This window comes from Aspergillus mulundensis (assembly GCF_003369625.1).
Source record: "Aspergillus mulundensis strain DSM 5745 chromosome Unknown scaffold_8, whole genome shotgun sequence".
Classification (NCBI taxonomy): domain Eukaryota; kingdom Fungi; phylum Ascomycota; class Eurotiomycetes; order Eurotiales; family Aspergillaceae; genus Aspergillus; species Aspergillus mulundensis.
The window spans coordinates 1449705-1471970 of record NW_020797896.1 but is presented as its reverse complement, the minus strand read 5'-3'; the positions used below and the strand labels follow the sequence as shown (position 1 = coordinate 1471970).

The 22266-nt window shown below is 41.8% G+C and overlaps 6 protein-coding genes across 6 annotated transcripts; 3 read left to right on the top strand and 3 right to left on the bottom strand.

Annotated features, from left to right (window-relative positions):
* Positions 1 to 695: 695 nt before the first annotated feature.
* On the top strand, positions 696 to 3358 carry DSM5745_07850 (uncharacterized protein; the record flags this gene model as incomplete). The annotated part of the gene is made up of 7 exons (XM_026749866.1): positions 696 to 770; positions 953 to 1152; positions 1382 to 1464; positions 1803 to 2211; positions 2269 to 2427; positions 2485 to 2790; positions 2857 to 3358. 7 exons carry the CDS (start codon positions 696 to 698, stop codon positions 3356 to 3358), a joined length of 1734 nt encoding a protein of 577 aa, XP_026601898.1.
* Positions 3359 to 4141: 783 nt separating this feature from the next.
* Positions 4142 to 5239, bottom strand: DSM5745_07849 (Zn(II)2Cys6 transcription factor domain-containing protein; the record flags this gene model as incomplete). The annotated part of the gene is made up of 1 exon (XM_026749865.1): positions 4142 to 5239. One exon carries the CDS (start codon positions 5237 to 5239, stop codon positions 4142 to 4144), a length of 1098 nt encoding a protein of 365 aa, XP_026601897.1.
* Positions 5240 to 5657: 418 nt separating this feature from the next.
* Positions 5658 to 6512, bottom strand: DSM5745_07848 (putative short-chain dehydrogenase/oxidoreductase; the record flags this gene model as incomplete). Its single annotated transcript, XM_026749864.1, has 2 exons — positions 5658 to 6266; positions 6315 to 6512. The coding sequence occupies 2 exons, from the start codon at positions 6510 to 6512 to the stop codon at positions 5658 to 5660; spliced, it is 807 nt and encodes a 268-aa protein (XP_026601896.1).
* Positions 6513 to 6975: 463 nt separating this feature from the next.
* On the bottom strand, positions 6976 to 8028 carry DSM5745_07847 (zinc-binding alcohol dehydrogenase family protein; the record flags this gene model as incomplete). The annotated part of the gene is made up of 1 exon (XM_026749863.1): positions 6976 to 8028. One exon carries the CDS (start codon positions 8026 to 8028, stop codon positions 6976 to 6978), a length of 1053 nt encoding a protein of 350 aa, XP_026601895.1.
* A 1933-nt stretch (positions 8029 to 9961) lies between these two features.
* DSM5745_07846 (uncharacterized protein) lies at positions 9962 to 11233 on the top strand (the record flags this gene model as incomplete). Its single annotated transcript, XM_026749862.1, has 6 exons — positions 9962 to 10334; positions 10408 to 10450; positions 10515 to 10633; positions 10707 to 10772; positions 10855 to 11035; positions 11107 to 11233. The coding sequence occupies 6 exons, from the start codon at positions 9962 to 9964 to the stop codon at positions 11231 to 11233; spliced, it is 909 nt and encodes a 302-aa protein (XP_026601894.1).
* An 825-nt stretch (positions 11234 to 12058) lies between these two features.
* On the top strand, positions 12059 to 14194 carry DSM5745_07845 (glutamyl-tRNA(Gln) amidotransferase, subunit A; the record flags this gene model as incomplete). Its single annotated transcript, XM_026749861.1, has 4 exons — positions 12059 to 12347; positions 12393 to 13770; positions 13844 to 13920; positions 13992 to 14194. 4 exons carry the CDS (start codon positions 12059 to 12061, stop codon positions 14192 to 14194), a joined length of 1947 nt encoding a protein of 648 aa, XP_026601893.1.
* Positions 14195 to 22266: the final 8072 nt, after the last annotated feature.

The window sequence follows — 22266 nt, the reverse complement described above, 5'->3', positions numbered from 1 at the left end:
AGGTTAGTAGTTAATGAAACCATGCATTGTCTGATCTCGACTACACACCGGCCCCCTCTATCTATATCTCATCCTGAGCATTCACCCTCCCCCGTTCCTGCCTTCTATTCCTTCTCGGCCATACCTCTACAAGCCCATCCTCAACCTCAAACACCGTCCCACCCCGCACAAAATACCTTATATGCGTACTATCCGCCCAAACCTTGTCCACGGTATCAACACCAGGCGGGTAAATCATTGTTTCTATTCCCCATTATGTAGCCGTGTATGGTGATAAGAAGCTACCCCAATGTCCGTGGATGTCGATAAAGCCGGGGAGGACGGCGTCGCCGCCGACATTGATTATTGAGGAGTTGCGTGTTTAGGGGGGGGGAGGAATGGCCGGGGCCTGCGGCGATGATTTGGCCGGCGCGGATGGCTATTGTTGCGTTGGTGATTAGTTGCTGGGCTGAGGGGTCTATGCTCATGCTGATTAAGGTTGCGTTTACGAGAACCAGCGGTGCATTGTCTGATGCGGTGATTTGTTGATGGAGTACTGTCTTGAAGGTGGCGTTTAGGGCTTGGATTTCCACCAGCCCTAGGTCTCGAGTGCAGGCGCCAGCGCACCCTTGGATTACCTCCCTGACTGGTGCTCTATACAGGACCGGTCCCAATAGCCAGAACACGGGTTGCCCATCGCCGCTGAATGTGCCATTATGCCCGCCAACATCAGAGAGCCGGATATGATCCTCCGGTGTCGAGCTGTCTCCGGGCTTGCTCCAGACGGCGACGTCAGCTTGTGATAGATGTAACGGACCCTCCGTAAGTCAGATGTGTTGGAAATCCCTGAATGCGATCGTGCCATCTGCTGTGACAGTAGCTGACACCTCGACAGACGTCTTCCCCTTAGCCAAGAGTTTGGTCTCTCCGGTGTGGATGTTATATGCCATAACTGACCGTGGCTTTTCTACAGCATGCCGTCCGAGCTCGCATTAGAAGAGGCTACCGATATCTCACCGATCCAGACGCCCCCGCCAAACGTCTCCTCCACGCCCCCGAACATATAGTCCTTGCCATCGCGAACATAGGCTATGAAACGTCCGTCGCTTACGGGCGACATATCGCCCTCTCGGTAGGCCCTGCACTTCAACCGCGGCCCGATATCTCAGATCCGTGATAGCAAAGCTCGTCAGGTTACGGTTATCCCAGCAAGATTGCAGAATGTCGTCATCATAGCCATGTACAAATGAAGGCTCATAGCATGAGACGTTTTGATTAGGCTTTGGAACCGTAATTATGTCGTCAGACTGCGCAGGTGACGACTACTTGGTGAATGAAGATTACATGACGCTTCGAGCCCTATCTCCCTTGAATTAACTGAGCTCAACTGCCAAGTCCCTAGGCACCGGGGTTCAGGAACAGGGCAAATCACAGTGAAACTATCATGGCGCGAAGTACGAACCTATCTGGCCCCAAGCACGCCAAGTGCGGCCCTAACGTGGCCAAGACCACGATGGCTCAATTTCACTGGGACCCTTGAATCGCGGTGAATGGGGCCTGCCAGCGGTCTTTCCCAGGTAGGGGCTCGTGCGGCTAAATAGGCAGCTGCGCCCGAGGCAAGTGGCGTCAGTTTGTTTTCCCTCACCCTTCCCTTCCCATCAAGCATTAGCAAGATTCGACCGTGTCCGCAAGCATGCGAGCCTTCCAGATAATTCTGGCCGCTGGGCTGGCTATCTCCAATTTCTCTCTGGGTAAAATGCTAACTCTTCTATTTACCAATCCCTAACGGGGGACTCTGAAAGAAGCTGACATTGGCTGGTTAGTTGCGCTTGCAAAGGAATGCGAAACGTCCACCCCCGACGCAGAAACAGGCGAGCCCATCCTCCGCGTCTCAAGCCCCGAAGAACTGTCCACCATTGAAGGATGCACGACACTTACCGGTCACATCGTGATCAACTCCGATTACAGCGGCGACTTTATCCTCAACGGCGTGACCTCGATCAGTGGGAATATCACCACGAGTGCGCCAGCCGACAAGTTCGGTGTGGTTGAGTTACCTGACCTTGTCGACGTCGGCAATATCTGGCTTGTTGGTCTTACCAATGACGTTCATCTGCCGAAAGTCGAGCGCGCGGGTAGTATCAACCTCGTCCAGGCGTCAACGAGTGCCGAGGTGGATCTCGGGGCGCTCACGGAGTCGGATAATGTGAGGGCTTGGGGGAGCTGGACGAGGTGCGATACCTATCTATTTACATGAATTAAGCGCTCGCAAACTGACTTAGTGTCCAGAATAAACCTGTCCTCCCTGGAAACAGTCACCGACGAACTCTCCATCTGCGGCTCGCAAAACTGTGGCATTTATTACGACGAGGAGTTCCCCTACCTAGACGTGGACCTGCCTTCACTGAAGAGCGCAAATAGATTCAACATTGCGGGGACGATCAAAACGTTGGATGGTCTTTACCCACACCCTGGGATTCAGTCTTGCTAATCAGTTATGAACAGCGCCTCCGTCCCCTCCCTCGAAATCGTCGGCACCAAGGACCTCGACCCCTGGGCCAACAGGAAATCCGTGATGAGCCAGAGCCTCCGGATTAATATCCAAAGCGGCGAGTTTACGCTCGACTTCGATGCACCGAACCTGCGTACGATCAACGGCCTGCTCGAAGTCTACGGCGGCATCTCACGCTTGAGCCTTGGTGCCCTCGGCGAAACAAACGCAGGCGCAACGTTCATTGCCCGTGCGCCACTGGAGATATATTCGACGATCAAGACGGCGGAGTACTTTTATATCTGGGGCGAACTTGGCAGGTCAGTTCGCCATCTTCTACATTTTCCCATCGTGGCCTTTATGCACTGACTAATTGCCGGTCTTAGTATCGACCTTCCTAACTTCACAGACCTGGGCGCCGTCGATCTCTCCTACGAACCCAAAATCCCGTGTAACGAGACGCTGTACAAGCTCTGGGAGGAAATGCATATTTCAGGGGGATCAGAGTCCTCCTTTCCGACAAGATGCGTTCGACCAGCCGATTCGCCAGAGGACGACGAAGGGAATGAAGGATCTGAATCTGAAGAAAATAACAATAGCCTGAACGACGAAGATAACACAGCCAATGCAGACAATGACGGCGACGGAGTGGGTGACGAGAACTCCAATCTCTCCACGCCGGGCGAAAGTACAAACAATGAGAACGCCGGCAACGAAACTAACATCCCCGGCAGCTTTGGAAACACTTCTAACATGACTGACAGCGCCAACGAGACCGAGAGTGCACAGACAGATACAACCGAGGGCAATGCAGCTCATCTGACGCACCCGCTGTGTTCTGTCGCATGGACGGTGCTCATCATGTTGAGTGCCATTCTAACCCTATGATAGTGGGGTTGAGAGGGAGAATAGTCAAACCTGGACGGATGGCTGGACCTGGAACACTCCGTAGTGAATACCATACATGATACTGTGCCGAGTCTGTGCTAACTAGGTATGAGAGAAACGAGTAAGCTAATACAACCCCAAGTCAGGCAATAATCTCCAGAAATGGTCATGATGAGGTATAGTCCCGTTATTCGATATTCCTGTTAAAGTCATACATGTATGGATAATAGCACCCCGTCACCCACGACCGGATATGAAGAGTATACCGAACTGTGGCAGGACTAGCACATGTCCGGGTGCACCACAACCATCCTCGTCCACTAGGATCCATCAGCCCGTTTGGCGACATCGATGGTGGTTAGGAGTACCCAATATCGCTGCCTCCGAGCGACTTGGCACAATGCGTAGCTTTAACCCTACCATATGTTCCATAGACATGCCCTAGGCAGGGGGGCAGATATAGACGGCCGAATATAGCGTCTATAACACCCAGTAAATGCGATACCGTAAGCGCACTTTGGCAGCTTGGCTGCTATCTTCATCCCAGCGGCCCCTGGGTTCTCGCATTCGGGAACCATAATGACGCCGATGGACAGTGGTTTGGTGAGTAGCGTAATGTCTGGCAAACAGAACGGCAAGACGTCTGCCCAGCCCACCCAGTAGCTTGGTAGAGAGTGCGGAGTCGTAGAGGAGAATGGTCAAGTGATAAGCCAGGAGAGCTCAGGCAGCAGCCTTTAGGCCATTAGACCGTGTCCGCATTGCCAGAAGGTATGGTATGGTAGCTCAGCCTGCGACGGCCGGATAGGCAATCTCCTCCACAGCCCTGCCCCTACACGCAGCAAGAATCAAGCCCCCGAACGGGGAAATCCCATGAACGAGCCCGCTCTCCAACATGCCGGAGTACTGATGCAGCGAGACAATGGCGTCCGTCGAAGCCGCTGCCCCTGTGTCCACGACCATGTCCGCACCCGCACGCGCGTTGCCATCCCACAAACCAGTGCGGATATCAAAAGGCAACGAGTCCACGAACGGCGTGCGCACGGAGTAATTCCTCTTCTGCAGCGAGTACACACTCCGCAGCATAAACGCGACAATGATAGTCCGCCGCACGCTCTCAGCGAATAACCACGCCCGGCGCGGGGATAGCGAGCTCGGTAACTGGACTGGGGCTTGCGCGTACAGTTTCTGGGCTAGGGAGAGGAGCATGGAGCTTGTTGCTTCGGAGTACGGCGTGTTTGGGTCGGTCGTGATGAGCATGCATTGTGCGAGGAGGAGGGCTTGTGTCGAGGCGAGGGTGTCTGAGAAGGTTGCTGTTGCGGTGTGCGAGATGCGTCTGTAGTGGTAGAGTGTTTTCTGGCGGAGGAGGGAGAGGAAGGTCGTTGTGTTCTGGCATCTTGTGAAGAGTTGGCAGAGGGCGTGGATATCGCGGAGGGGGGGTGGTGGAGTGCCATTTGCACCGCAAGGCCAGAGCTCCGGGTGGATGAAGTGGGTTTTCATATCCCGTGCGAATGCCATGGGGAGGGAAGATACACCGGCGACGAGGAAGGAGATGATGCTTGGCTCGTAGCCTTTCGGGATCTCCAGGTGCAGCGGGTGGTGGATGGTAAGCTGGGGGCGTGGGCGTGGTGGACCTCCAGCTCGAGCAGCGGGCACCTCCATTCGACGGCGCGGTGTCGGTATGTTCCGGGCGGCAGGTGTAGCTAGTTTCCCCGCGGGGATAGCATTGTCCGTCGTAAGAGGCACATTGGCGTATTCGCAGCTGATACCCCTGGTCTGGCATCTGGTGCAACGTGGCCAGCGCTGGTCGCAGCGGCGCTTGCCCCGCGCACAGGCCTGACAGGCGCGGCGCAGGGTCTGAGGCTTGAGGTCGGATGCTGTCATGTGTGCAGGTGGTGCAGTCTGATGTATGCAGATGACCGAGCCAGTATGAATTGAGTCCAAGATTCGCAGAAGTTGCCGAGATTCGAGACAAGAGAAAACGTGCGATGTCGGCGGGATTTGTCAGCTGCAGGGGCCCACTTTGACTGCGGAGACTAAACCGAATGCGCTTCAATGTGGGTCGGCCCGATCGATAGTCTCCGAGGTTCCACCAGTTCGGGACCGTATTTGGTTTGTAGACCTAGGTTGTCTAGAAGCAAGGGAGTCCCGGCCCGGTCAGATATAACGATCTGTAGAAGCAAGGAAGACCGGAGAAGCTAAGGACAAAGCAAAGCTTGACATCGACCATAAAATACAAACAAAATCTCCATTCTCGAACTACTTCAACTAGATGACTACTCAATTACCATCTCTCCCAGCTCTACCGCAAAAACTGCTTAATCAACCCACTCAACATCCTCGTCATCTCCTCATAAAGCCCCTGACGCTTAACCTCAAACGCCTCGTAAATATCCCTAGCCGACCCAACAGCAACCTGCTCCTCCCCCTGTGACAATCTCTCCCAAACCTCACTAACAAACTCATCCAGCGGCATCCCAATCAAATGCCCATCCTTCAAATCCGGCTGGTGCTTCGCATCATGCAACTCCGTCTGCACGGCGGGAGGATAAATCTCCAGAACGCGTACATCACCCGGACCATCGGACAGCTGCGTCCGCAGGGCCAGGATGAAGTGGTGCAGGGCGGCCTTGGAAGCGCCGTAGTTGGGGCAGCGCATCATGGGGACGAGGGCCATTTGGGACGTTGTGAAGAGGAGCGCGGCCGTCTTGTTGAGCGACTGCAGGTGCGGCGTAAACGCTTTAGTTAGGTACACGGCGGAGGTGTAATTCGTGAGCAGTTCCTGGTCGAAGATGGCGAGGTCGACGGTTTCCGGCTTGGAGAAGTCAAAGGGGCGCTGGATGCCGCTGTTGATGAAGACGGCGTCGATGTCGGGGTGCGAGGCGAGGACTTTGGCGGCGAATTGGGGGATCTTTGCTAGTCAGTCTTCCGTCTGGATGGGTTTGGGGGAAAGTAGTACCGTCTCCAGCTTGGTCACGTCGAAGACCTTGGCGGTCACCTTGTCGCTGCCATGCTGGCGGATGAACTCCTGTAGATTCTCTTCCCGACGGCCGGAGATCACAACGGGGATGTTGTTCTCGACGAGCTTGGTTGCGAAGGCTCGGCCGATTCCGGAGGTAGCGCCGATGATGAGGACTTTGTTGTAGTTGAACGGCATGATGAAGGGTGAACGATGTAGAGCGATTAGGGATTGAGCAAACCAGCGGGAAGGTCTGCCCTTATATGCGTACGGGAGTGATCGCTAGCGAGACAGAAACTTCGGGAACCTTAGAATAACCTGCGCAGGGCCAAATGATTAGCAATCTGCAATCCTGTCCTAGATCTTTAGAATCCAGCGATGCGGAGTCTAATCCTAAAGCGGCTGCGGGGACCGAACTTAAGCTTATTCTTCCTGTGATCCGATTGATCAACCAGCGTGACGGTACTATGCGGTAAACTGCACAGTGCAAGCCCGAGGGAGAAAGATGCCCGGCAAAATAATGTAAACCATGAACATAAAAAGTAGTTGAAAGAGGTCCTTCATTTCATTACTACATCTATGCCCAGCAACGAACACGCCGCCCACTCGTATACCTAGGTAGGGGACAATCACTATACAACTTGGAAGTATACAACAAGATCTAAGGAGTCTCCCCAACCCGATAAACCAACTTCTCCCCACTAACCTTATCCTCCTTGAGCAACTTCAACCCCCCAATAACCCCCTTAAGCCCGTCAGCTCCAACCTTAGGCGGATGCACCTTCACCTTGCCAGACCCCAGCAACCCCTCCGCAACAACCGCAAACTTCTCCGCAAACTCCTTATCCTCCGGCTTCGCCGGGTACGGCGTCTGCCCAAACATAAACTCCTCGCCGACAACAGTGTAGCCCAGCGTAGAGCGCGAGCGCACATTCTCACGGTCGACCTTGACGGAAAGAAGCGCGCTGTACTCGCCGCCACTGGTCGAGATCGCCTGCTCGCAGAACTTGGCACTGGGCTCAAGCGAGATCGTGTCGAAAACAAGACGCAGCTTGTCGCCCGTCGCCTCGCGGATCTTCGCCGCGGCGCCGGGATCCCTGTAGTCGTAGACCTCGTCCGCACCAAGCTTCTTAACAAGATCAAAGTTATGCGGCGAACACGTCGTAAGAACCCTGTACCCAGAGAGTTTCGCAAACTGAATCGCCAGCGTCCCCGTCGCCGTCGAACCACCATAGATCAGAATCGGCTCGGACGTCTCACTCTCCTTCCGCTGGCCAGGCAACCCCAGCCCAAGACTCTGATAAAGCCCCTGTCCCACCGTCATAATCCCCACCCCCAGCGTCGCCGCCTCCTCAAAGCCCAGATTCTCAGGGATGCGCATCTGGATATCCCCCTTCGCAACAATATACTCCGCGAACGCACCGTCCTCGGCCTGCACGGCGTTACACCCATGCACGAACCCCGCGACGCGATCGCCTTTCTTCCACTGCTTCTTGACGGCCGGTCCAACCTCCTCCACGACCCCGGCGTAGTCGCAGCCCACCAGCACGCCCGGGGGCGCGAGGTACGCGATGTGCTTCCAGTCTGTGGGGTTGAGCGCAACGGCGACGGTCTTGATGAGGATGTAGTCGTCGCGGAGGGTAGGGATGGGGCGGTCGGTGACGAGACCTTCTTGTTTTGGGGAGGTGATGATGATGGCTTTTTGGGATGGCATTTTGGTGGTTGGTTTCCTTTGTTCCGCGGGGGAATGCGAGGATGGAAAGATGGGGTTGATTGAATTTGGGAGGACCATGATCATGATGCGGACCGCGGCATTTATACGGCTCAAATGACGACATGATATCCACATCCGCCTGAGCAGCGGAATCGGATGGATTACAAATGCGAGTGGGACGGTTCCAATGTTCTTTGATGTTCGGTCACGGTTCGGTTGCGGCGGAGTCCAGTCCTTGGGCGGAAGGTGGATCTTTCTTGCTCAGTGCTCAGTGCTGGGCTCAACTGGAAATAGTGATGAATGATCATTCCGCTGAGCAGATCCTCTTTCATGAAGGTTTGATATCCAGGGCATCTCCTTGACGTTCAAAGGCTCATCATTTAGGCTTCTGGTACCATATTCTGCGTGTAACTGAGCCGTCTTTGAGCCCTGTTTACCAGGTAGTAACTCACCGGCCCCGTCCCGAATCCAGAACATACCCATCGCTGGTCAACTTGAGCGATCCTCGAGTCCAGTATGATTCATTTTCCCAACAAATATGGTAGCCAAAGAGCGGGATGATTGGCGCACCGGACACCAGGAAGAGGTGGCTTAGCCCCGGCATGCAGGGGCACATGCATAGCTGTATGATTTCAAATCGGGGCGCCCTAAGCCTCATGATCTTGGAATGGCATGATCAAGCATTCATGCTTGCTTGGAAATCAACTATACGCATACGTATACTGTTCATGCTATATTATTCGATTAGTGATACAGACTCGCATTGAGCACTAGCCGCGATCACCTAGGTACAGTAAGCAGACCCTTATTGTATGGGATGTTCCATCATTGCCATCATAATAATCCCATTTCAGTACGTTACCTATTTAGCTTGAACAGGACATGGTTCGTATGTTCTGATCTCGACAATTCGCTGGAAATGCACTCCAAATCATTGTAGCCTTTGAGTAGGTAAGAGGCCGAGGTTGCCGAACGCCCGGAGGTTAGGGTTACGGTACCTACTGGGCCAGTCTCTCTCTGCACTTTCACTATTTATATGCTATAGCACTCTGGCATATCCCATACAAGCTATAATGGGCGTTTTCGAAAATTGTTAATACACGTAGTATCTTTCGTTGGGGCATACCCTGCGCTCTGGTATATCGAAGTATATATATTTTCAAATGTCTTGAAACCAAAGATAAAGCCTCTAGGTCCGTCCTCAATCCAGATCATGTCGGCTGATAGCTAATTCCATACCAACATACGTGGGGGCTTAGTGGGAAATATTCCATGACCCTCACGAGTCACCGTAGTGTACTTAGTATGGTACCATAGCACTGAGTGACAGACATCGGGCACCTTTCTAACCACATACAACACATGACATAAAACAGATCGCAGTTTTACAAGGCGTCGATATTTGGGGTCCAAGCCCTGAATCAGGAATTGTGGAGATTACAGGACAGAGACTCCACACAAGCTGGCGCTTGCGCATACTGAAGACTTGATAGAGACATGGTGATATGAACTTGCGGCTACTGTACTCGAAGAGAAAGATAGGTATCAAGAAAGTAACAGTCTCCAATCCTATGTCTGCACACATCTCCCACATAATACTCTTCAGTGCTTATCATGGCCTGACCCTGTGCCTCCAAGTTTGGGGCTGTACCTGAATGCCAAGCGCAGCTAGAACAGGGCTGTGTGCCTAGCTTAGGGCTATCGCTGAAGAATCGCAGCAAGATTGGGGCCAAAACGCATTCATTGGCGAAAAGCCCAGGTTGACAGATCCTTCAAGCTCCAACGGGCAGGCATTGGCGGCTCCGTTCCACTGCCTAACGCTGGTGGAAATTTGATCGTCCCGGGGCTGGAGATATAAAACCCAGTGAGATACCCATTCTGTCAGTTCACACTCGTCAACCTGTCTCTACTCACCTAGCCCCCGCTAAACAAAATGCTACCCCTAAAAACATGGGCAACCCTAGCCCTCCTCCCCCTCGCCCTCGCCCAACTCGACAAACCCATCATGTCGCCCGCCGTCCCCTTCGACCAAATGGACACTAACCTATACGACAACCTCAAGTCCACACCGGCCTCATACTCTGCCTGGGACTACGGGTATCTGCCCGCGCGCTGCCACGACGTCGCGGAGTCGTGGGAGAACCTGAGCCCGTACGACATGGAAGTCTACAACGTGACGTACGAAGACTGCGATCGGCCGTGGGTGATGTGCCGGCATAAAGAGGCGGATCTGAGTCTCGACCAGATGATCGATAATTTCGGGAGATTGCCGGTCAGGATGAGGAATCTTGTTCGGACGCAGTTGGGTATGTACATCTCAAAGCAAACTCGTACAGTGATTAGAAAGTGAGGGCTGAGCTGACTCTGAAACTGGGATAGCGTTCCCTGGGAGAGGCAATGGGACGCTGCTGGCGTATACCTTGTAAGCCTGCTCTGGTTGCCAATTCTCACTTACCTATAGCTGGGATTGCTAAGAGTACGGATAGCACGGACCTCGGCGACATCGTCTACACCGGCGATCTATACCCCTACATCCGCTTCTGGATCCACGAGGTCGGGCACATCCGCGATGCGCAGGTCAACGCCTCTGCGGGCGACTACTCCTGTGCGTCCCTCTCCCATCTCACCCACCCCCATACCATAACCCTTAACTACCCATGCTAACGTCCCGTCCCCAGCCTCCACAGCCTGGCTAAACGAGTACAACAAAGACGCGTACATCTGCGACGCCTACGCGCAAACAAGTACGCCCCAATCAACCCGCACATGCACATGCACTCCGTCCCTGTCCCATTCCTGTTTCCAGGCTAATGTTGTGAATGCCAGACCACGCCGAGAACTTCGCGCAGGAGGTCGTCGTCGCCGCGTACGACAAGGTCGTGCCGGGCGGGATTGCCTCGCTGGTGCCGAACTACGAGGACATCTATAACCAGTTCTCGACGGTTGAGGGGCTCATGGGGGATGAGCTTTGTCCTGGTGGGACGTGCGAGAGGCTTTTTGAGGATGAGTATGCTTTCCCCCTTATACCTGCTTTTGCCGAAGGGGGGATTGGTGATGGTGATGCTAATGGTTGCTTAGTCGCCTTGTCTGTGTTGGTCCTGAGGCGGGGTGTGCTTCGAAGAGGGAGTATCTTGCTGCGAGGGAGGCACGGCTTGCGGAGCGGGAGGCGGAGGCTGAGGCTGTGGTTTGTTCGTTTGAGCATTAAAGAATGATTATATCACAGCTTTTGGAATGTGGGTGTTAACGGGTGGAACGGGTGGAACGGGTGGAACGGGCGGATAAGACAAGGCCGGTGTGGAAATGAGGGCTAACTGCAGTTCGAAGATATTTCTCTATTTGCGTTTATGGCGAGGGTGTTATGGGTAGGACAGGTACTTCTACCTGGTGTAGCTTACCTATACCACCGTGTGCCGAATCCTCCAGGCTGTGTGGTACGGGGTAGATGCGCAAACCCTAACGCTGCGTTCCAGCCTTGATTGAAGAATTACTGATCTGCCATATATCCTTCAGAGTTTGATGATAGTTGTATTGACTTCTATGGCATCGCTGGAAGAAACCTCGAGTTGGAACATATTTATTAATATCTATCCATCATAAGGCCCAGTGACTGCTACGGGAATATAATGGTGGTGATGCCGAGCTGGCAGTTTAGCCCTAACTATGGTATGGTGCCTGTGCTCCTACTGCTGCATCGTCTCTACCAACTTCTAGTATATTGCTTCGAGTAAAAGCTCCACTCGGCACCTCCAAAACTCCCGATCTTACTCAATAGTTATCTTGACATTAGATAAGAGGTGATGCTATCTCCTTGCCAACCCCAACTGACTCCAAATCCCCACATATCCGATCACCAACAAATCATGTCTCCTCTTGACCGCTAGAATGTATTTCAGCGTCCATTCTTATCTCTGTTCCTGTTAACAGCTCTCCAACTCCAGCCTCGTGGAGCGGCTATTTAGCCGGGCTCTTCCGCCATGCAGGTACCACCGTCACATTCCAAAGCCCAGGGACAGGGAAAAGAGAGGTAGGTATGGTCTCCGCACACCTGCGCCTCACGGCCGCGCTCCCGCTGCTGTCGAGTGCCGTTGAAGCCGTCACGTTCAAGGGCCAGACGATTGCGGTGGGCGAGAACACCTACTACGTGCCTCCAAAGGTTGTGACGACGCTGCAGGTCGGGGAAGGTCTAGCGCATGGAGATGACCTTGTGCCGTTGACTGTGTTTAGGAGCGATGCTAGGAATCTGAGTACGGCGGCGGTTCGGGACCTGGTCAATCTCTACGAATCTACGGATGATGTTTTCAGCACGGCTTTCTTGCAAAGTAAGTATCCCCTGTTGAGACGAGAAATCATAGCTAACAGTTTAGATATCTACATCACCTACAACGGCTCCCACAACACCCCACTCCTGGACATCTCTCCCCCATCGTCATGGAAGACCAAATTCCTCGGCCACGCCGCCGCATACAGCCCCAAGACCGCAACCAACAGCACAACCGACATCGCCCCGGGCCCCTACTTCCTCGACACCACCACCGGCGCCGTCCACGAAGCCTACCGCCTCTACTCCGACGTCATGGGCTCCTTCACGCAAGGCCTCATTGCCACAGGCAACAACACCTACGACGTCCTCCCCTCCAGCCTGCAAGGCTACGAGTCCCTAACCATCGGCGTCCCCTCGCGCCTCTACTCCACAAGAACCGCAACCAAACCCCTCGCAGGCGTACGCCTCGGCGTAAAAGACCTCTACGACATCAAAGGCGTCAAAACCGGCTGCGGCAACCGCGCCTACTACGACCTGTACGCCGCCGCCAACACCACAGCACCAAGCATCCAGTCCCTCATCGACGCGGGGGCCGTGATCGTGGGCAAAATGAAGACGTCCCAGTTCGCGAACGGCGAGACCGCCACCGCCGACTGGGTCGACTACCACTCGCCCTTTAATGCGCGCGGCGACGGGTACCAGGATCCCAGTTCGTCGTCGTCTGGGCCTGGGTCGGGCATCGGCGCGTACGCCTGGCTGGATCTCGCGGTTGGGAGCGATACAGGCGGGTCGATTCGCAATCCGGCGCAGGTGAACGGGTGCTTTGGGAATAGGCCGTCGTTCGACCTCGTCTCGCTGGACGGGGTCATGCCCATGTCCCCGGCGCTCGATACAGCGGGTTTTCTAACTCGGGATGCAAAGCTGTGGCAGGCTGCGTCGGAGGTCCTCTATGCGCCTGCGGGTTTGAAGTCGTATAGCAAGTACCCCAGGTCCATTCGGACGATTGACTTCCCGACCGATGCGAGCACCGAGGCGAATCGGGTCCTGCTTGCCTTCCTGCACAAGCTCAAGACGTTCCTTGGAAACGCGACCGTCTCGCCACTCGACTACGACGCCCTCTGGGAGGACACCAAACCGCACACCGTGCCCGAGGATACAACCCTGACTTCCCTCCTGAATCTCACCTACGGCATCCTGATCACAAAGCAGCAGTTTCCGCGTATTGGCGCGAAGCTCTACGATGACTATGCGGCCGCGAATAACGGCCGCCGCCCCTTCATCGACCCGGTGCCATTGAGCCGGTGGAACTGGGGCCTCAGCTACCCAGACTCACAGCTCGACATCGAGCTAGCGAATAAAGAGGTCTTCAAGGCGTGGTGGAATTCCACAGTGCAGGTGTTTGATGAGGAGACGTGCGCCGATAGCCTCGTGCTGTACGTTGGCACTGCCGGCACGCCGACGTACCGGAATGTTTATCGCGAGTGCGTTTCTTCCCTCCCCCTTTCCCCTCCCTCTCCTTATTGACCATCCTGCTAATATCATGCGTGCGTGCAGCATCCCCGGCATCCCGCTGGGCTTCTCCTCAGCCCGGATCTCGAATATGGCCGGTGTGCCGGATATGGTTGTCCCTGGTACGCACACGCACCCTTCCTCCACTCCGAGGGTCCCATTGACAACGCCTTGAACTAACGGGACGTGGCAGTCGGCCAAGCACGCTATAACTCGACCATCACGCTGCGCGAGGAGTACCTCCCCGTGGCGGTGGACATCATCGCGCCGCATGGGTGCGATCTCATGGTCTTTAGCCTCGTCAATGAGCTTGTGGAGCGCGGGATTGTGGGTGAGCCCGGGACGGGGAGTGTGATGTATCCTCGGGCTACTGGGGATGAGAGGATATATTACTAGGCGTATAGTATAGACTTGGGTATAGAGGAATGAACTGGGTAGGGAGGTGGGACGAGGAGGATATGCGGTGATGATGTATGTATGTATATGTATATGTTGAGAGACACTGTCCGATGAACCCTCAGACCACAGCAGGCACCCATACCACATGGACTCTGTCAGCCAATGGTGGAGATTGCTTAGTTTAATAAGGAAGCGCTACAGCGCTTTAACAGCGCTCAGGCGCCTTAGGCAGTCTTAATTAAAATACTGCAATGCCTACCACTAAATTACTTGCTTGTATAATTATAATATTTATAGTTTTTTAAATATTATAAAGTATTAGTAAAAGTATTTAAAATTTTTATTATTTTTAAAAGCTTAAATTATTTATAAAAACCCTAGTTAGCTCTAGCTTTTAAATATTATTATATTTTTTATTTAATTTTTTAGTATTTATATAATTAACAGCTTTTTTTATATAATATTTAAAGGGCCTTATAATTATAAGCCTAAAAAATTACTTAATAATTTAGTTTATTAAATTTTTACCTTTTTTAAACTTTTTAAAGTTATTTATATCCCCTAAGTACCAGCCCTTTATTATATAAAAGCCTTTTGTAGTTAATTATCTCTTATATTTATATTTAAAAAGTTAAATATTAATTAAACCTTAACTTTTATACTTAATTTATTAATTTAAAAGTTATTATAAGCTTTACTACCAGCGCCTTAAATATAATAATTTTTTTAAAATTTAAAAAAAACTAGCTAGTATGGTATAGCTATATTTTATATATTATAATTATTATAAAAGTTTAAAAGTATTTTAATTTAAAAGTAACTTACTAAACTTCTTTTTTTAAGCTCCCTTTACTTTTTAAAAATAATATTAATAAAAAGGTATTTAAAATATTTAATTAAAAATAAAACCACGCTAAGCATGTCCTTTTAAAAATTTAAAATATTAATAATATTATATAAAAGTTAATTACACTTTTTATTTAGCAACTTATTAAAAATAAGCTTATTATAAAAGTTTTTATTAAATTAAAGTAGTAACTTACTCTTACTAATCTTAAAATTAAATTTAAAACTTTTAATAGCTATATTATTATTTTTATTATATTAATTTAATAAAAAAAAGTTACCTAATAATTTTAAAATTATAAGCATGCTTATTAAAAAATCCTACGCCTTAAGTAACCTAAGGCTAATAATAAAATGGTTAATATAGTATTTTTAAAGGCTATTAATAAATACTTAATAGCCTATGTAAAGCGCCATGCCAATTAATTAAATTATAAAAAACTTAGTAAAACTAATTATCTTATCTTTATTTTTAAGTTTTAATAATATTTTTTTACTACTAATAGCTTTGCTAAAACCTTTATAAAAAAAATAGCCTTTATTATACTTATTAAAAAGTTAAATTAGCCCTTTACTAATAATTTAAATATTAAAGGTTTTTTTATTAATAAACCTTTCTAGGCACTAACTAATAATAAACTAATTTATTTTTATAAATACAAGTATATTATAAAATTTTATTATAATTTTATATATTCACGCTATTTAAAGTCCTATAAAATAAATAAAGGCCTAAAAAAAAATTAGTAAAGCGCTTAAAAAAAATAATAAATATAGTAAGAAGCTTTAAAAGTTAAAAATTAAGAATACCAAGCTTTTTAAAAATAAAAAAAAAATATTAAAAACTAGAAAGCTTAGTAAAATAGCTAAAAAAATATATAATTTATAATTCCTAAAAAATATTATAAAGCAGCCCTAGTATTTAGTATTTTAAGTAATTTAAAATTTTAAAATACCTTTATTTTTAATACTAGTGCCTTTATTTATATTTATAATAATTTTAGCTATTTTACCTTTTTAAATTACTCTTAAAATAATAATATTTAAGCTAGGAATATAACTATAGCTATATAAGGTTATAAATTARTTTTTATTTATTTAAAAGTATTTAATAAAGGGATTATATTATTTATACTTTATAAAGTTATATATACTCCTAAATTTTACCTTAATATTATAGTAGTAAGGCCTTTTTAAAAAGCTAAATATACCTAAAATTTTAACACCCTTATACTTAAAAATAATAAACTAGTCTTTTACCTTAAAAATTATTTTTTAAGCCTTTAAACAATAAAACTAAAAAAAAGTTTTTTAAAGCTAGAAAAGGCCAACACTCTAACTTAATAAAAAATTAAAACTTTAACTTAAAAAGTATAGCTTTAAAAAAATTTTAAAGCTTTTTACTAGCGCCTAAAATATATTAATAATAAAGTATTTAAGTATTTTTTTATAACTATATAAAAAGTTAGTATTTTTAATTTTTAACTACCTAAGTACTATAATACTTACTAGGTTAGTTAGGCTTTTTAATAAATATTTAAATAGCCTAAAAAATTAGTTACTAAGCTATTTATTTATATTTACATTAATTTTATTTTTATAAAGCTAGTAATAAATAAAAATTAATAAATAACTTATTTTTATAATAAGTACTTTAAAATACACTAGGCCTATACTTACTAGCTTAAAAGTAATTATAAAAATATTATTAAGTAATTTATATAATTTATATAAAACTATTATAAAGTTACTTTAAAGTTTTTATTTAATAATAATAAACCTATTTTTAATAATAATATTCCTAACTTTACTACCTTTAAAAGTATTTTTTAAAACTAGTCTACTTTATACTTTTTATTTTAAAATAGTATGGCCAAGTGCTCCGAAGGTATTTTAATTTAAAAAGCTAAAATAATAACTTTATATAAAAATATTTTACTTAATATATAGCCCTAGGTTATAAAAATAGCAGCTTATATTAATAATTAAATTTTTATTAAAGTTATTAATTAAATAACTTTATAAAAAAAATTTATTAGTAAAAAGCCTTATATTTTAAATATTTAAATTATTAAGTATTTTTCCTAGGCAAGAAAATCCTAAAAAAAAGGCCTTTATAAAATAAAATTAAGGGCCTTACTTAAATATTTTATAGGCTATTAAGCCTTAAATATTTAGTAAATCTAGTTTTCTTAAAATTAGCATGTTAAAGCTTATAAAAATATTATTTTTAATAAATCCTAGCTTTATAATTCACAAGAACCATTTCTTATTATTAATATTTAAATTAATTTTTTTAAACCACTAGTTAAGGTTCTTAAACCGCCCTCTTACCGCCGTATTACTAAAAATATAAATTTAAATTTAAACTTTACTAAATTCTTTAAAAAAAAAAAAACAAGGGTATTTTAACAACAAGCAAGCTAAGGGTGGTAAAAATATTTAAAAATAAAAATATTAAAAAAAAATAAAAATAAAAAAAAATTTAAATATAAAATCACACCTGGGCCTAATTTTAGTAAAAATAAGGCCTTTAATTTATTAAAGGGGTTACCACCTTTTTTTACTTTAAACCTTATTTTAAAATCTTACTACTATAAAATTTTTATATAAAAATTAATATTAGCTAGTTTTTTTAATAAGCTATTATAGCCTTTATAATAAGTTACATGCTTTTAAATTTAAAAAAATTTATTTTTAAACCTAGCTAATTAATAATTATTATAAAAAGTAAAGCAAGCCCGCTCCCAAACTCCTATTTATTTTATTATTAAAAATATAAAGGGAGGTAAAAAACTAAAAATTAGACTTATTATTTTTTTAAATAGTTAGCTAAATAAAAACTAGTACCTTAAAATAATTAAAAAAACTTTAAGTTTTATTTAGGCACTTTAATAAGCTATACAAGCTATATTATTATTATAATTACTTTTAATTTTACTTTTTATAACTATATATAATTTGCCTTTTTCACTTTTTATTAAAACCCTAAAAAAAATACCTTTATTAAAATAAACTACCACCTTTTCCTAAGCACTAAAAAAATTTTAAAAATTATTTATTTAAAAATATATTTTTTAAAGCTATTAACCTTAAATTAAATAAACTTAAAAAAATAAAAGCATAAAAGGTAGTTAATAAATAAAAAATAAGTTTAAATAAGCTAATTCCCCTACTATAGGTATTTATATATAAGTTTAATATAAATAATTATTTTTTTAAGGCTAAAGCTTAAATTTATATATATAAAAATTTTAAACTAATTAATTATAAAAATAATTAAGTAGCTATAGCCTTTACTTATTTTTTTTAAGTTATTATAATACTTATTACCTTTTTTAATATAAATACAAGGTAATATAATACTATTAATACCTTTTTTAATATAGGCCTTAATAAACTTATATACCTTTAATTTTTAAATAGCTATAAGTAAGAAAAAAAGCTTTTAAAAGCTTTTAAAGCTATTTATAATTTTAAAAAGTTTTTTTACTTTTAATAACTTAATTTAGCTACTACCTTATATAAATTTAGCTTTACTATAATACCTAAAAAAATGCCTTTTTACTAGTAAGCTAATAATTTTTTTAATATATATAAATAATCTTATTTTTATAAACCTTTTTACTAAGCAAGGCCGCTTTACAGCAGCTACTTTTAAAAAAAAACTTTTAGTAAAATATAAGCTTTAGTATTTTAGTAAAACTAAATAATTTTTAAAAATTTAAATTTTTTAAAATAAGCCTTAGCGCAAGCTCTAGCTTTTTTAAAATTTTTATATTAAAGTTATTATAAATTAATTTTATTTAAATACTATAATTTAGCTATTTTTTACCCTACTTTTATTATTTAATAAGCTTTATTTAAACTTTAACACGGTCACCTTTAAAAATATTAAAAAAATAAAATTAAAAATTAAATTTATTAAATATACTAGTACCCTTACTTATTTAAATATTTTTTATATAATAAGCCACTTATTAAAATACCTTATTAATTTTATAAATTATTATTAACATATAGTAAATTAACTTATTTTTTATTTTTATAACACATGCTTTTTTACTTTTAAATACTTTAGTTTAAATAGCTTTAAAAATAAAGTTTTTATTAAAAAATATAAAATTTATAAGTTATACTTTAATATAATATTTATAAATTACTTTAATTAATTTTTTAGTACTAGCTATATTTATAAGCTATATAAAAGTTTAATTAAATAAAAAATTATAAAGTAATGCTTAGTTACTACCTTTATTATTAAAATAAAGTTATTTACTTTTATTAAGGCCTTTAAAGTAATATACTAGTAATAAAAAGTTTTTAAAATTATATAATTTAATTTTTAATACTAACTCTTAATTTAATATAATAATAAATAAATAATTAATATTTTTATTAATACTAATATATAACTTTACTTAAAGCTTTATTATATTAATATTTATAATTTATAGCTTAGGCAGGAAGTTTAGCGCGAAAACCTTTATATTAAATAAACCTTTATTAATTAAATAATTATAAATAATCTTATAAAGGCGCTTACTAAGTAGTAATATTAAAAATTTATTAAAATATTAAATTTAATAAATATCTCTAGCCTTATTTTTAACTAATTTAAAAGTAAGTAGGTATTAAGGGGGCGTGTTTGTAAGACCGACAAGTCTCAAAGATCTCTACTAATAATAAAGATATTAACAAAGGAATCTGATTAATAAGAATAGAGTATTTTAAACCCCATTAAATAATATTAAAAAAGTTACTTAAAAATCTAGGAAAAAGGCTGGCCTTAAGGCCACCTTTATAAACTTTTAAGCTATATTTAAGTTATTCCTAACTAGGAAGTAAATACAGGTCTAAATACTTTATACACGGGTTTTTACTTTAGCTTATACTTAGGGCTTACCCTAGCCTTGCCTAACTAGTAGCTAAAACCCTAAATACTAATAACCTAGTTAAATTATATAGCCTAACATAGTAATAAGGTATACCAAGCCTTAATAGCCTAAGGCTAAAGCTTAGGTACTAATTTTAAACTAATAATAAATTAATTTTAATAATATTAAATAAAAAAATATTAGCCCTAATAATTTTTTTTTTTTTTTAATTAAAGGGTTGTCCGCGACCCGCCGCTAAACTAAAAAAAAATAATAATAAAACGCCACTATTATTATTAGTATTAACACTAAATATAGCTTTATTATTACTATTTTTAACTTTATTAAAGTATTATTTAATATATTAAATTTAGTATTTTATTCTTATTATTTATAGTGCTTTAAATAAAATATAATATTTATTTATAACTAAAAGGGGAAAGGCGGTGCTTTAATAATACCTAGTATAAAAGTATAAATTATAGCATAGTTTATAATTTTATAAATTCCTAAATTTATTAAACTTTTTATTAAATAAAAAGTTACCCTTTTTTTATTATAGTTAAAAAAAAAGCCCTTTTAGGCGCTGCCCTAGCTTTTTAATAAGTAAAAAAAAAGCGCCTAGCTATAATTATAATAATTTAAAATACTTTTATTTTTACCTCTTATATTTTTACTATGGTATAGTTATAAAACCCCTTTAGTATAGTGTTTTTGCTAACTTTAAAAGCCCTTAGTATTTTTAATCTTTTTTTTACCGCCGTCCCCCTTTAGGTTTAAAAACTTTAATTTTAATTAGTTTTTAAATAATAATAATAATAGTAATAACTAGTATAATTTATATTTAATAGGCACCTTTAAAATATATAGCAAGGTTATAGGTAATAATTTAGTAAGTTTTTTTTATTTTAATAGCTGTTAACTAGCAGCGCTCCGCTAGTGTTTTACTAAAAATATTAATTTTTAATTTTATAATAGCTATTTTATTATTTAATTATAGCTCCCGCGCCCTTTAACTTACCTTTTTTTACTTTACCTAGTGCTATGCTAGCTTTTACTTTTATTAATACTTTTATTATAGGTTTTATACTACCACCCCCTTGGGCTTTTTTTTTTTAGCCTTTAGCCTTTTTTTTTTATAAGTACTTCCTATTTTTAACTAGTCTGCTAGTGGAATAGTTTTAGTATAAATATTAGTTAATAAAAAATAGGTTTACTTGTGGTGTGTAAAGTGTGTTTAAGCATGTAAAAATAATAAGTTAATTAATAGCCTTAATTATTATATTTATTTAGTTATTAGGCGTAATTACTTTTATTATATTTATATTAAGGGCACTTGCCTCCCCCTATTATTTTATATAAAAAAAATATTATTTTTTTATAATATATAAATTTTGCTAATTATAATAAATGCCTTTGTTATTAAAACGCGTTTACTTACTAAGTTAAATTAATAATAAAGGCCTATAAAAAGAAAATAAGCCCCAAGGTCCGCGTAATAAAGGTTTTAGCTTTAGTTATTTAAAAGCTTGTTTAGTTTTTTTAGCTTGCTGCTAAACAGCCCCTAGCCTATTTTAATAATAACTAAAATAATTACTAGTCCGCTAATATTTTTTTTTAAAGAACAGGCCCGTCACGCCTTTTTTTTTAAAAAATACTAAATATAAAAAAAAGATATTTATAAAGGCCCCTGCTCCTGCCCTTAATACTAAATAATAATTTTTTATTATAACCTTACCGCGTAGTTAGTTATTATTTTTTTTTTTTTTTTAAAAAATAAAAAAATTTTTTTTTTTAATACTTTAACTTTAATATAAATATAGTTTTTTATTTTAAATTATAATTTAAAATAAGTTTTAATACCAAGCTAGCGGTGTTCTAGCTATAGTTTATTAAATTTTAAAATTTTATAAAAAAATAAAAAAGGTAACTACTTTACTTATGGCCTTGGGTATAATTTTAAAACCTTATAAAATAAAAAATCTTGCACCCTTTTTTAAAGCTATAAGTAACTAGTTATAATTAAGTAATAGTTTAATAATTTTTTAATAATGCTAGTAGTTTATTAAACCTTAAAACCTAGTAAAAAAAAAAAGGTATTTAACTTAGTAAAATTATTACCTTTTTTTTTAAACTAGTAGTGAACTAGTGTTATTATAGCTAGTTTTTTATAATTTATTAGGGCTTTTTATACATGCTTAAAATTAAAAAGTAGTTTTTATAAGTTTTTATAGCTAGGCTAGCCCTTTTACTTAATAAAAAATTTATTATATTTATAAATTTATTATTTTTTAAAAATAGCCTTAACTTTTTATTCTTTTTTTTATTAACTAACTTTATAGTTAG